This window comes from Meleagris gallopavo, chromosome 3 (assembly GCF_905368555.1).
Source record: "Meleagris gallopavo chromosome 3, MGAL_WU_HG_1.1, whole genome shotgun sequence".
Taxonomy (NCBI): Eukaryota; Metazoa; Chordata; class Aves; order Galliformes; family Phasianidae; genus Meleagris; species Meleagris gallopavo.
The window spans coordinates 17845590-17861930 of NC_139406.1; the positions used below are offsets into that span (position 1 = coordinate 17845590).

The window sequence follows — 16341 nt, forward strand, 5'->3', positions numbered from 1 at the left end:
TTTGGCTACAGATTGTTATTACTAGATATCTGAGGAGCCTTAGAAACATTCTTTTCTGCCACTTGTTAAAAAAGGATTACTGCATTACTTCACACTTTGGACACACCTGAAAAAATTATCTGCCCTTCCCATTATTTATGCTTCACATTTCAGATAGTGTAAGAATATTTGAAAGAATCATGCTAAATCTGACCATTTAGAACACTTTGCCACTTGAACATGTATGCCATGTGCAGACTACTGAGGTTTCCCTATATATTTTACAGAATCAGTCTGGATATGTTACAGCCAAAATTTACTAACTGTCAAACTATTAATATAATGCTGCATTACGTAAATATTATGGAAAAGTTTTTCAGTCTAAAGTTATAATGACTTAAAAATTTTGCCTTATGCCATAATTGAATGCTAAACTCCAGGAAAAGACTCTCTAGGAAAGACAAAGCTGTGACTGGCATATGGGAATAACTATAACTGTACTGGAAACTAAGCAGCTGAGAATACAGTGCCTTGGAGGGAAAAATTTGTTTCCATCTGATGCATCAATTGCACATGAAATAAAAAAGGAACAGAAAAATGTTTGGACAGCTGCATATGGTTCAACAAATCCTGAAACAGAAATGTATTTGATAAAAAAAAAAAAATAATATCAATATATAAGTCTTGTAACAGCTTTCAGTTTCATAGGGGGAAAAAAAAAGTTCTGTTATGGCTTCCAAGTTTCCTCTGCTGACTCGTGATAGCCTCGAAACAAACTAACCAGTGGCATTCAGACTTCACATTTTCATTGTTGTGCCTGTAGCAGATAGAAGAGAGCAAAACAGCAAGCAGCCCTAATGTCTGCTTGAAGACAGTGGAGATAAGAAATCTGCAGTAATAGCCCTTTTTCTACATGCTACAGAGGCATACTATAAACCATAAAAAGTGTAAACCACAATGTAAACATGGATCTATCCTCTTCTTGAGGCATCTTTGTCCTTCATTTCTTCTCATTCCTCTCCACAGGAGAGAACATACTACCTTTCTGAATTTTGATAAATAAATATTTGCACTCTCTTTGTCCATCTCAATAGTAATAAGTTGCTCATCTTTATTTTTTTTCTCCTTTTTCCTCTACAACAATAGTTGTACAGAAATAAATTATAATCAGAATGAAATGTAAATGAAGTCTGAGGATTTCCTTTTTTCTAAATGGGAAAGTGTATTCATATCACTAAATAATTTGTTAAATGTTTATTCTTCTCTTTTCCATTTATTATATGTCTGCCTAACTTGAAAAGAATTACTTTCTGATACTGTTACTTTCTGCCATACAGTTTACATAAGACTTTGTAAACTAAAATTGACATGTTAAGCAACAGTTAAAAACTTTAAAATTTTGGCTTCTTCTAAGGCAATTTTTTTTCCTCTGCTACTTTTATTTCTTTCTATAACAATTCCTAAATTTGACTATTTATGAAATTTCTTTTCCTTTCAAAATAGGTTTCTTTTCTGCCATGTGTAGTGATAGTAATTTTTGAGGAGTTATGGACCGTAATAATCCTGAAAGCAGGAAGTTATGTGTTATAACTACATTTCATTGATAAATATTGAGTAGTACATGAGGACATCAAAGATGCAAGGTATTAATTTAGGGCAAATAAAATTATGCTACAGATCTCTGAGATCATCTGTTGTCTTTTTACTCATTTACTTATTGTAACATGCACCCATGTATATTTATGTCAAGATTTATTTGGAAAATATCATGATCTTGATTATCACATCAAACAAAAATCAGTTTTGCAGAACTGGATAGAAAGGGTAATTTGAGATGCATATTTTTCATATGCAAATAAAGAAAGAAGATTGAGAGAGCATTTAAAAATATGCTCATATTCCTAAGACATACGTTGTTACAGAGAAAGCTAATTGTCACTGCCATAACCATTACTGATGTTTTTGTCTCTGATGATCCTCAGGAGAATTTGTGTTGACAGTGCATTTAAGCAGCAACACAGGAGACTACAGCAAAATAAATATGTGTGAAAGAATAATAAGAAATTAAGATAATTAAGATACACAGCAGAACAACTTCAATGTTAAATTCATTTCAAAATACTTCAGATTACTCCATGTTGGATATAGAATGGAATGGACATGGTATTTGTTACCAATGTGCTTGCTATACACAGGGTAATATGTTGGATTTTATTATTCTTATTTTTTATTTCATGGTTCTCCTCTGGGCTGCTAGCTCCTCACAGAGATAGTAAAATGAATAGTTTACAGTATCAGAAATGACAAATTTGACAAATTCCTTTTCCTCTTACAAAGAGATTTTGTATACTAAACTATCTCATTTCAACTAGAGAAAAAAAATATTGTAAAATAAAACAAACTATCTCAGCAGGAATGATTTTCTGCTAAAAGTCATTGACGGACTTTGACTCTGGAAAATGCATGGAAAAAATAGTCAAAATTAAATTGCATCACATTCTTATAACTGCATCTCACCTTATATTTATTTTACATAAATACATGCAATAATATTTGGTAGTTATATAAATTTATTATAGTGAGAGAATTGTGTGATTGTTAAGTTCTACATAACTAGTATTTTGTTCAAATCAGATGCATATCAGATATTTTGATTTTCGCAATAGTTACTATTATTTTTAATATGGAAATATACTTTTTTTTTTTTTTTCACAAACTCTAATGCTACAAACTTAAATCACAGCCTAATGAAAATTCATCAAATATGGAATAAGTGGTACTTTGTAACTATGCTTAAGTGGTCTTGTTAATAGAAAGTGGGTAATAGGATAAAGAAATATGTTGCCTGTAGGCCAGAATTTAGTTTAATTTGTATTACAAGTCGTAGAAATTTATATCAATAACTGCATTTGAAAATATATATAAGTTTAAGTAACATTGAGAAAGGATAATGATGTAAGCTTAACTGAGGCCACAACCTTAACAATACTATCACCAGGCCTCATGTTGTCTTCTCCATCTGACACTAACACTGGATGATTTTCCTTCTACTGCTCCATAGGATCGTTGAGTCCGCAGCATCAGCTCTTGTTGGCATATTTTGAAAAGGTTCTACCTCAAGAAAATAAGTGAAAGCTATATGCCACAAAGTGAGGAACATCTCACAAATAAATGTGCAGTGTTTCCAAGTGCACAGAAGTTGTGCTGTATGACACAAGACAAAATCATCTGACCAAAAGTAATACACTGTATTTTGCACTTGATATACACATAAATCTACTTTGATTTTTTTTTTCTTTGCCCTGGAAGCAAGATTAGGTTTCATAATCAAATGCTTTTAATTAACTCTGTTAATTACATAATACTCCACATTCTGTACTAAGATGCAGTCTTTAAATTTACTTTTTCTGTATTCTCCTTAGAGCTGGCAAATTGCACTGAGGATTTTTTGGAGTGCTATATGCATATTGTATTACATTCTTCAAGCATGTTGTATTTAATCCTTAAGAATTTTAATAGAGATTTATTACAGAGGTAGTCTGGATACAGTAGGTATTAAAATTGCTCATACAGTCATATCATCCATTCTTTCCTCTAAAAGAACAAGAGAATAATCAGCTCACATGCGTTAATAGTGTTACATGACAGTGTAAAATCAGTGGAAAAAAATCAAAGTAAAGGAATTTTAACAAAATCCTCCACGATCACCCTTTATACAGGTGGAGTAATGGAAAGATGCAGTGGTTCAGCTATGAAACATGGAGACAAACACAGATTAAGATAGAGAAATGAGAAAAAAAAAAATGGCAAAAAATAACATTTCTGGTTTTACTGACAATCTAGAGTAAAACCTTTATTGATACTGAACAATATATTTTCAGATGAGTGACATACTACATTCTATTCAGAGAAAAGAAAAAAAAAGCTGGATTCTTTCTATCCCTATTGGAAAAACATTCAGGCTATCGGGCTGTGGTCAAATGGGACTGTAAACGTATATCTGAGGAAAATGTACTGCAGATGATTTTAAAAGGCAAGTGTATGCCCCTGTAAATGAAATTATAGGAGTAGAATTCGAGAAAAGAGCATTGTATCAGAATTTCTAAAATCTGAAACAGCCTCAAGGGCTTGCTTTGGCTGTTGTTTTGAAGCACTTTTTCACAATGGTATTGTACAACAAGTAATCAGCAACTTTAAGCTCACAAGCATACTGTTTTGAACTCTTACGGAGAAGTGTAGTAAGAAAAAAACTGTAAAATTCCACTCGATGCTTTGAAAATTTACCTCCTAGTGTTCTTGAGAATTATTTCATCCATGTGGAGAGGACTAGAAGGAAGGTAGTAATAAACTGAGGCAAGACCTTTCGAAAGAAATACGTTAGAAATACAAGTTGCTTAAACCAAAACACTTATGGGTGATTTGGGGAAGTTCAAAAGCTGTAATCCTTAAAATCTATTTCTTGTTACAAGATACTAATGCAAGAATGCATCATCAACAGTCAATAAATGGGAAAACAAGATTTATTCTCCAAATAGAAACCTGAGGATTTTACACTCCCTTTCATCTTTAAAGTCTTCAATAAGGAGACTACTATCACGTTCTTGAGAGACTATTGAAAGAAGTGTTATCTTTTGTTTTAAGGTTTAATTTTGAACATTACTACATCATCTTCTATATTCCCTCATGTCTTTACAGATTTGTTTAGAAATATTTTTTTTGTGTGTATAACTGAGTCTCAAATTTGTAATTTTTTCAACAGTGAAACAGAAGATAACCACTGCTGACCCCAATTACAGTCAAGAGTGTACAGACTTATTCATATATGCTGAATGATTTGGTCTGTAATAACAATACATATATTTATAGAATTCTTCTTTTCTACCTCCCTGAAGCTACACACTGACCAAGATAAAGGAGATGGAAATTTAAAATACATATTAACAGGAGATGGGGCTGGCAGTCTGTTCATTATAGATGAAAATACAGGAGATATTCATGCTGCAAAGAAATTGGACAGAGAAGAAAAGTCCCTGTATGTGCTACGTGCCAAGGCTATAGACAGAAAGTCTGGAAGACAAGTGGAGCCAGAGTCTGAATTTATCATTAAAATCCACGATATCAATGACAATGAACCAAAATTCACCAAGGATCTGTACACCGCCAGTATCCCGGAGATGTCTGGAGTTGGTAGGTAAAAAATTATCCTTATGTAGAATCCAAACATTTTTGGGCTGACTTGGAACTTGCAAATCATTTCTTATCTGAGATACTTAGTTTCTGTAAACATCCAAGTTAAAAAAATCTGTTGTCAGTAGGGTAACATAAATGATTGATTCATGTTTTTATTTGTTTGTTTAGTCTTCATCCACATTTAAATCCTTTTTGCGCATTATAAGCTACTCTTTTGCTCTTTTAAGCCCACTGGACCTGCAAGGAATGTAAGATATACAATTGTTTTATGAGTTTTGTCACAGCTGAGAATGTCATTTCTATAAAATACATTTTCATTATATTTACAGTGTGTAATCTACCAAACCTTTCTGTAGCTTTAGACATGAGCCACTTTTAGGAAGTAAGTATTCAAATCAATTTATGTATCAAAATGATGCAAAATATCTCGCTAAAGTACTGAAGGATTTGGTTTTGGATTGTTGCTTTTATTTCTTTGTTATCAACATTAATATGATGATGATGATGATGATGATGATGGTGGTGGTGGTTATTATTATTTTAGGATACCAAACGTGAATATCTTTCCCAAATAAATAAGATATTTAGTTAAATAAATATATTTTTGAAAAAAAAAATAACTAGCTTTATGCAATTCACAGCTGCATTGAAAGATGTGGAATTACATTAGTAGTTGGGTGAGAAATATAGCCTCAAAGTATAATCAATCTTTGAGCTTTGTAGAAATAATAGCATCATAAATAGTATTCACAATCATACACTCATTAGAGTTAATAATGATCATCTATGTATTTTAATTTTTACAATAGAGACAATCTCTCTGATGAGTAAGTGTAAAATAGATGGGACAATGGGGAACAAATAACAAGGTATATCTCAAGAGTTATTTACTTATCATGAATTAGTGTAATGGTTTCCAAAATCGGCTCTGGATGATGTTATTTCTCTGACAGAAAAAAACAGCACCTATGAATATTTGCAACCAATATGTGTCTTTGCAAAAATAATTTCCTGAAGTTAATAATTATCATCGAGTGTAATTGGCTTTCTGTGATGGATGGCATGAGTGGACGAAGGAAAGGCAACTGATGTCATCTACCTGGTCTTGTGCAAGGCTTTTTGACGTGGTCCTGTATCACATCCCTACCTCTAAATGGGAGACATATGAATTTGAAGTGTGGACTATTCAGTGAATAAGGAATTGGTATGAAGGACATAGTCAAAGGATTGTGGTCAGTGGATATATGTCCAGGTGGAGGCCAGCAGTAATGAGCGGTGTCCCCCAGCAGTCCATTCTTATTAAGATCAATGCACTTTAACATCTTTATCAGTGACATAGATGATGGGGTTGAGTGTATCCTCAGCAAGTTCACTGATGACACCAAGATGGGTAGTGCAGATGATATAATAGAATGAAGGAATGTTATCCAGAATGACCTTGATAAACTTGAAAGGTGGGCCCTTGTGAACGTAATGTGGTTCAACAAACCTAAGTGCAAGATTTTGCACTTGGGTCAAGGTAATCCCAGACATGTGTACAAGCTGAGAGAACTCATTGAGAGCAGCTCTGTGTAGAAAGACCTGGGGGTCCTGGTGGAGGAAAACCATAATATGAGCCAACAGTGTCCAGTTGCAGCTTGGAAGGCCAATGCTATTCTGGGCTGCATCAAAAGAAGGGTGGCCAGAAGGGCGAGGGAGGTGACTGTCCTCCTATTCTTTGCCTTTGCGGGGTCCCATCTAGAGTACTGTATGTTCAAGTCTGGGCCCCCAGTACAAGAAATACGTGGAGCTTTTGGAGAGGATCCAGAGGAGGACCACAAGGATGATCAGAGGGCTGGAGCACCTCTCCTATGAAGATTGTTTGAGGGAGCCGGGCTTGTTCAGTCAGAAGAAGAGAAGGCTGTGGGGAGAACTCATTACGGCTTTCCAGTACTTATAGGGAGATTATAAACAGGAGAAAAATCAACTTTTTACACAGATAGATAGTGATAGGACAAAGGGAATGGTTTTAAACTGAAGGATGGGAGATTTTGATTAGATATCAGGGGGAAGTTTTTCAGAGAGAGGGTAGTGAGGTGCTGAAATAGGCCATCCAGAGAGGTTGTGGATGCCCATCCTTGGAGGTGTTGAAGACCAGGGTCTTGGGCAATCAGATCTAGTACTTGATCTAGAGATTGGCAGCCCTGCCTTCAGCAAACGTTTGGCCCCAAATCCAGATCAGTGAATTCCAGGAGCAGAAATTTTGTACTTCTGGAGTCAGTCATTAAAATGTTAATTAAGCAGCATGATGTACATTAAGGTTGGTAAGAAATACGAAAAGATATTCTTCCTTGAAGTCTCTTTGCCCCATTCCTCCAGATGAGGAAGCAGATGCCATGACTGGAGTAAATGACATGGGAGGAAGAAGGTGAAATCATTCTCCTAAGGGGAATGCAATTTGTAATTGAGCAAATGGTACTCAGATAAACACTTCCATAAAACACACAACAGAAAACATATGATATAGAATGAAAATGATGTAGTTCTTGAACTAACTGGATAAAAGAAACAATGATTAGTATAAGCCAGCAAAATGCACTAAATGGTGCATATAGTGAAATGCAGGGGAAAGAAAGAAAAGAAAGTAACAAAAATCAGACTCAAAACCAATGCAGGTTAGCAATGGGCTTTGTAAGTATCTCTTGGGTCAAAAGTTCCACAGTAGGAGGATATCCTTTAAAAATATGTTCTATGCATTATGGTATTTAAGCAGTTATAATTCTTAATGCAATAGAAAAGATTTAATGAACAACTTCTTACTTTTCTCTTGTCTGGATATGCAGTCCAAATTATATTTTCCATAGAGCTTGTTGCAGAACATCACAAATTTTCAGAATTTTCAATTGTCAGTTATGCAATAAAGTTACTTACACCTCAACACTAAATCTCTTGAGTATTTTTGTCACACACTGCTGTTAGTAAATGAGATAGGTGTTCAGTAGCAAAATTTGGTGTGGAAACAGATTCTGGACTGCAGAATTTAAAATGAGTCTTAATGTCATAGAGTTATGTAAAATAAATGGTGACGGAAGAGCAACCAGCCCAGAGGAATTATAGAGTGAATAATGCTTGGTAGGGATGCTGTTGTTAGGAAAATTAGTATATCTGAAAAGGAAGATCAGAAAACAGTGAAAATGGAATGGAAAAAGAAAAGACTGAGATGACAAAAGTGCATTCAAGAAGATTAAAAGGCTTTAGAACATATTTGTCCAACCTGTGGCTTCCTGGAGAGCTAGTAATGTGGCCTCACATTTTAACATTATGATGTGACTTTTAGCAATATTTTTCATTTTTCATGAATCTATTGAGCATAATTTGAATGTGGGCTCATTAGGTAACAATGGTATGCTATAGAGGGTTGGGAACAGAGCAGTGCTAACTCTACCTCTCACACCCTCCACACGCACTCAGCTGAACTGAAACTCACATGTATTACATGTTACTACTCTTGTGCAACTGAGTCAGTAAAACAATGATTAGTAAGTTTCAACCCACTTACACATGTGAGTGCCTCTGAAGACATGTGGGTTTTGTTATTAAGCAGACACATTTAGCTGGTGTTATTTCATAAAATAATTTAATGCATTGATTAGTTTCACAAAAACACAATCCCACTGGCTTTAAGTTTTTGTTGTTACATTTTTTATGTTTTCATAAAAATATTTAAAAATAAAGGAGGTTTTGTTATTTATATAGATTTAATACATCATATTTTTTATATGTGGCCCAAGAAAATTCCTCTTCACTCAGTGCACCCCAGCCAAGCCGAAAGATTGGACACCCATGCTTTTGAAGAAAGAATTAAGTGCCCCTTTAGGACCCTCTACAACAAATGAAGAGAATAAGAATTATAAAACAAAATCCAGAATCTCAAGCAGAGAATGTAGAATAAAAAAGTCAGCATAGTACTGTGTTACACGCTATGAATACTCAGAATGATGACTGTTATTTTTTATAACTATGTATAAACAGATCCTTGCATGTTTAATCAAATTGTTTTTCTGACTGGAAAGAACTATAGAAATACACTATACCTCTTAAGGCACAAATGCACTCACAATGATGAGGTAAAAAAATTCTGGGGAGTTTTCAATTTCTTACTACTGTTGAATACTTTCTATCAATTTTGTATCTTAAATCTAAAGATTTTTAAAATATAAATATTACATCTATAGTCTTTTTGTAAAGTTAACCACAATGACTGCAGATATTCCTGAATGCTCAGAAAAATGTTATGATTGAGAAGTTGAACTGAAATCACCACTAATTATTTTCCATATGCTTATGTATCTGTTATTCAAATTCTATGTCATACTACATACTTCTCACTGTGTAACTGACTGTTTCTTGGAATAGTTAGATCTAGAGCACACAAGAGAAAAAGATAAGCCAACACCTCCGACAGAATGTGTGATTTTCAGTACCAGTAGGCAAAACTCACTCATGTTTGACTTGCTTGATAGTAAGAAGAATGAGAATGTAACATGGATTTTCAGCATATCCTATCCAAGCCCAGAAGGGATGAATGCTTATTTGTGCATTGGTTTATGCTGATCCTATGCTGCAGTATCTGCACTGCAGCCATCAAGCTGCATTTAAATTAACTTGGCTATGTTTATATCTGATCCAGTCATATCCCCAGCAGCATTATGGGTATACCTAAAATGCTGTGTAGTAAAGTTAGTTCTAGAAGCAATCAAAACTAGTGAAGTGAGCTGACTGCAGTTTAATTTCAGATAGCTTTTATGGAAATGATCATGCTAAATGCTCACAGTGATATGAACTTAAAAAATTAAATTAGAAAATTTAAGAGATTCTAAAACTCAGTAACATGGAATTTCTTATTAAAGTCAGCTACTATACTGAAGAACTGTTGATTAATAACTACTGTAGATACGTTTGTAAGTAGAATGGTAAAAAATTTCAGATTGTTAAGATGAGGTAAATTGATTTAATGAAAAATAATTTCAAAATGAGAAAAAATACTCTAGACAGAACAATAAAGGTTAATCAAAAAAACACAGAAAGTAGAGGAAAACAGGATGTTCACACAAGATGTTCAACATTTAAAATGATTATAATATCAGAACTGTAAGATGAAGTCCTGGTCACAATGAAGAGCAGGTGGATTTTGAGCATAATGTATTCTGAATTGGCTATGTTTTAGAAATATGATAGGTGGAAACTTCTGAGAACACAAATACTTGTTATGTGTCTGGCGAATAATGTCTTCATTCCCTCTTTATGTAAATGAAAAAGTATAGTTCTGATCATGATTGAAATATATTTATTTCAACTTTGAGTCTTTCATCAAAGACAGTCTATGAAGGGCCAAACACGTTACACCAGTACAAAATTTGATCTAAATAAAATGTGATTGCCTATACAAATGACTGAATATCGACAAAAAAGAAACAAGTAAAAATAAATAAATAAAACAACCCCCCCACACTTCACTATGACAGCCAATTTTCTCAGAAAATAAAAAGTTCTTAATTTTTAAGATGTAAGATAGCAGTGTGATGTTTTGTGGATTAAAATCCCTTTTGACTCCTGGGTCAATATTATTATGCTCTCCTGTACCTGCCCTGATAATATTAATGAATAAGGCTTACAATTTTTTTCTCATTAAAAGTCTTTAACTTATGGCTGATGAGTATTTTCCAAAATATTTTTTGTGTTCCAAATGATCCTATTAAGGGAAGGGATAATGCCTAATTTAGTTTAGCATTCATTTCTCCATACTTAACTCCACTGCTGATTTCTGGATTTTATAGATCTGAGGAAAGTCACATCCCCATTCAGAATTTCTGTATGATAAGATTTGTATAATCTGTGAGGAGGGAGAGCCACATTTTAAATAGTTAAACTTAAAATTGAACATTTTCTCATGAAATTACTTTTCTTGAAATGGTGGATAGTGAAGTTTGATAGTGGGATATTATACATGAAATAGAGATATGACCCTTTTAGACTCAGGCATACAGGAGTACAGCAAGCTTATGCATGCCTTGTATTTATCAGCTACTCTAAATTAAAGATACTTGCATAATATATAAATGCAAAGAGAAACAGAAAAAGACAGATCAAAATGAAAGAAAACTCACAGGATCATACTGTCATTTTTACTACTGTACTTCGTATACTGCAATATCAATTACACAACGGTTGTTTTAGAAATACCATTATCATTGTTCACCCTTTCTGTATTATCTATTTATAATATTAAGTATCACAATTACCAATGGATTTTTAATAGGACTACATTCTGATATTTATTTTAGTTACATTGCTTATTCAGTGTCATATAATCATAAAACCACATTTCTCACAAACAGTTTGCTATTTCATATTGAAATACCTTACAAGACCAAATGGAGCTTATAGTTTATTAAAGAAAAAAACAACAAAACAAACAAACAAAACTATCAACAACAACAACAACAAAAAATGGAACAAAACACAGTAACCATCATATTTTCTATTTTAGAATTCACTCATGTCAGTAAGAATTAATCTATAACTCTGTATAAATGACTTAATGGAGGCAGTTATTTTCTTCCATTTTTCAACAGGAAGCAGTTATATTTTCTCTCTGCATCTTTTTCCTGGTTTCAGATGCTTATAAATAAGTGTGTGGATGACGGTCTTGATTTTGCTGTAATCTGACTAAAACTATTTTGCTAACCTGCATTACTATGTTCTTGCTTACATATAATCCTAATTTACGTACTTAGAATTTATTTTAAGAAACATTAATTTCATATTTTCCTCTTTCTTTTGTTCAAAGGGGTATATTTCCTTATAAATATATGAATAAGAAGTAATAAAGAAGATAAATCGTACAAGGGTAGAACAGTATATGAGAATTGTTGGGATATATATGTATGCATATGAAGGTGGAGAGAAAATTGAAATAAAGCCTTCTATAAATTTTGGAAAATTTCCTTGTAAATCATCAGAGAAATCATTGTTCCCTTACAGTTTATACGGAATATATTACTGTTTCATTTGAAAGAACTGAGAAGCACTGCATATTCAGAAAAATGAGGGACAAAAATCAGTGTTAATAAGATTCAAATCAGTGCTTCTAAAGAATTTAAATTATTCTCAAGCTTAAGATGTACAAAACATTTTCACATTACGGATAAGGAGGTCTCAAGATATAAGCAAAAAAAGCAACTCTTTTACTGTATCTCTGCTCCTAATTTCCTTGACTTATGCCTCATCTGCTCTCTAAACTAAAAAAAAAAAACTTAAAGAGCTAATCATCAGAAAAAATGAATGAATTCATCCTCACTACTAGTTTCACTACTTTTGTTCCCCATATCAGTTCAAGTGAGGTTAGACTTGTGTCAGAAACTGTGCTCATGAAGTAACAGGAGTGTGCAAGTGCAAAATAAAGCAGGAAAAACAGGAAAGGCTGCTTCACGAATAAACTAAAAATTTCTTGATATATTCCATTTTCTTTGTCTACCAAATCTTTAGATCTTCTTAATATGTTTTTGTTATGTTATTTTATTTTACTGTGATTCCTTATGATACTACAACAAGGATACCACGTCTTCCCTCACAAGGAATGCAGGGGGAAAACCAAAGCCATCTATTAACTCCCTACAAAAAAATAACTGTCTTGGTGCTAGAAATAGGGCTTTTGTAGAACTGCTGTCAGAAAGGAAAGGTAACTGGCTCTTGCTTTAAACACAGTGAAGCATAGATACTTTTCATATATCTTTTCTGTGAAAACTGAGCTGCTGCCAACTCACTGTGAATTTTTTAACCTCCCCTAAGCTCCTATATGCATCTACTTGCTCATCTTTCATGGTCTAAGTTATTTCTTATAGGAAGAGATAAGATGAGGTCTGATGCAGCAATTAGTAGAATAGACAAATTTTAAAGCACTTCATAGGGCTCTAGGCTTTGTAAATTGCCTGGCCTACACTTAGAAGATGCAATGAAAACTTTAATCTCTGTGTATCTCAATTTCCCACCAGTCAGAGGAAGACTACGTAAGTTCATCTGCTGCTGCTGCAGCAATGAACATTTCTCAGAGTGACAGTCCTTGTGCCAAGGGGAATTTTCAGTCCTGCTCCAAAATAAATGTAGTTTCCTTTTATCTCTCTTTGAAATTATTCAGTACAATACTATTCACCTGACTACTTCATTGCAACCATTTTATTATTTCCCATTATCTACGTACATTAAAAAGAAAAGAAAAAAAAAAAAAAGTAAGCTCAAGACTAGAGATTGAAATTAGTGTTAAAATTGCTTGCATCATACTCACACTAAAAATTGCTTGATGTGTCCATTTTACTTCCATTTACTTCTGTAGTTTTTCAGTGTAACACTCCAATCTCTGAACAAAAACCTAACTGGCCTGAATCCTTGACATCAGTGCTTCTTCTCACACTGCAGCACAGTACAGTAGGATATGTTCTGCATATCTAGTGATGTTTTCCTTTTGGTAGGGTGTTCAATCAAGGTCCTTTCATATATCACGGCCCCACAAGTAAAATGTAGAAATCTCAATGACATTCTGAAAACACAAAGGAGCAACCATGCTGCTTCAGCCAGTATATGTAAAAACGTATGTCTTTTATACAGCATTTAATAAAAAAATTGATCCCAGCCATGTGCAATCTGTTTTCAGAGCTACGGAAAATACCAAATCCTATACTTGATGTCAGTTTCCAGGCACCAAATTTTCTCGTTTATCCGCTGTTACACATACAGATAATTTTGCTTCTTTTAAGACAGGCTGCAGTGTAGCAGGTGCAATGAGACCTCATTTATATGACCATACGGGAGCTTGCAGCAATTGAACTGCTTTTGCAAAGGACTGGCATAACTAGGATGAATTAAAATGGCTAAGATTAGGAACACTTGTGTCTCTATCAGAAGCAACACATTAAATAGAACATAGGTGTGCAACAACCTTTATTGAAACTAAAAGACAGAAAACATTAAAATAAGCAAGTTAAGAGTAGAGAGATAATCTGTTGTTTAAACGTAGGTTTCTTTAAGTAGAAGTGACAGCATTAATACCTCTATTTACATCACACAAATCCACAGGTTTCCTTGTTTTTTCACGCCATACAGTTAAGCTAATTAAGTAATCCTAGGTACCCCAAAAATATCTTCCTTTAAATGATTTATGAGAATGAGATTTCTCAAATGGACACAGATCTAAGTCATGAATTGGAGTTGACTAGTTCATAGTTAAATCAGCTTGAGAATTGTCTATATGCACCATTAAACAAATTTACAAGCCGTGTTTAGAAGTATTATTTCATTTTTTATTCTTTTAAAGCACAAGGGTAAACCTCTGGGATGTTCACTCAGTCTAATCTCATGAACACAGAAGCTTTGAATCCTTTTTAGAAGCAAAGACAGCTTTCTGGATGCTTGAGTATGCATTTTAGTTGCTAATGCTATGCAGCTGAGTGTAAAATGTCAGGCTTAGTTTTTGAAATAATGCTAACACGTGGCTATCTTTTGAAAGTAAAACACAAAGATAGTTGGTTGTTTTTTTTTTTTTTTTTTCCAAGAGACTTCTCAAGAACTGTTAAATATTTCCAGAATGTGTAAGACTCCACAACCTCTTTGGGAAGCTTGTTTTAGTGTTCTGTCGCCCTCAAAGTAAATTAGTTTTTTTCTCATATTCAAACAGAGCTTCTTGTGTTGCAGTTTGTGCCCAATTACTCCTTGTCCTGTCCCTTAACACCATTGAAAAAAAGAAGAAAACTTCTGCATGTGAATCATTTGGCAGACATTTTAACTTTTTTGAAAATAAATGAAGTGTCTGAAAATGATAACGTTAAATTCTTGTGACTTAGAATCTCCTAAAACTTTAATTTTGAGGCTTTTTATCTGCACGTACACACACACATACACATTGTACTTACATCTATAGTCACTAACATAGAATCATGCAGGTTATAGAATTGAGATTAACACTCAGTTTTTGATCACATTTGTCTGTGGAACTGGAAAAGGCAAGAAATTGCTAAGATTTTTATCTACTTGTACTGCAGAAGTATTTTGAAGATACACATGAGATTCTCTTCCTCTAAATAGAAATCTACAGTAAAGAAGTTGCAAAATCTAATAAAGAGAAACAAAAGCCAAGCTCAAAATGAGAGGGCAAATGAAAGATAAGTACAGGAAGCTAAAGAGATTCTTCCTGAAAAGTTACACATCTGTCTGCACTACAGTGTAAAATATAGAAATGTACAGGCTTATACATAGGAAACTCTAAATGTAGTCCTAAAAAGTGACAAATCTTGAAACCTGTTTCTTTTAGGTCTGATTTTTGACTTTTAAGTGAAGACTGAAACTATAGACTTAATGGAGGTCCCCAGGTAACTTCTTTGTAGGAGAAAAAAAACAGTAAAGCAGAAAGCTCTTCATGAATAATTAAATTAAGGGCATTCTTTAATCTGTGCTTCATGGAGAAGGTCTTGACAGTAGAGAAGAAATAGAACAAATATTATCCTTATGATTATTTTATTATTTTATAATTTAGAAAATATAAATAGGCTTGAATACAGGATTGAAACTGCTACTCACTATCAGGATTTTTAATAAATAGGTAAGGTATTGTAATATTTTTGAACTACAACTACTACTACCAGGATCAAGGGGGAGACAGCTCTTCCCAAATGTCTCATATGAACAGCTGAAAAAAGTTGTTTCTCCCTTTTGGAGTATTCCAGGAATTAAGGTGAGGCAAAATGGGCAAGATTCACAACTCTAACTTTTTAAAAAAAACAGAACTTTAAGGAATTTTTAAGCGAAGAAATAACTGTTTGACTTGCCATGGATGGCACTTGTTAGTTGGTAAACCTAGCATCTTTTCACACACTCTGTAAAGGCATTCCAGACAGACAGAAATAATTGAGGTAATTATCTGGCATGTTATGGTATTACCTGTTGCACATACTAGTTTCATTAGAAATTAATTATAACTGGAAAACTTAACATATGCATAAAATTGCCAAGCCCAGAAACACACAGCTGATGAGTTTCATCTTCATTTTGATTAGAAATTTTAATGATAATATTGAATTTGTAGGCTTATTTATTTATTTCCTTGGTTTTTTTTTCCTTTTTTTTTTTGGGGGGGGGGGGGGG

The 16341-nt window shown here is 33.6% G+C and overlaps 1 protein-coding gene across 1 annotated transcript in view; it reads left to right on the forward strand.

Moving 5' to 3' along the window:
* CDH9 (cadherin 9) overlaps window positions 1-16341 on the forward strand; it is a 57370-nt gene that overhangs the window by 9053 nt on the left and 31976 nt on the right. The window contains exon 2 of the mRNA XM_085220391.1: window positions 4872-5166. Coding sequence (XP_085076517.1) covers window positions 4872-5166 — 295 coding nt within the window. The remainder of the gene's footprint in view (window positions 1-4871; window positions 5167-16341) is intronic.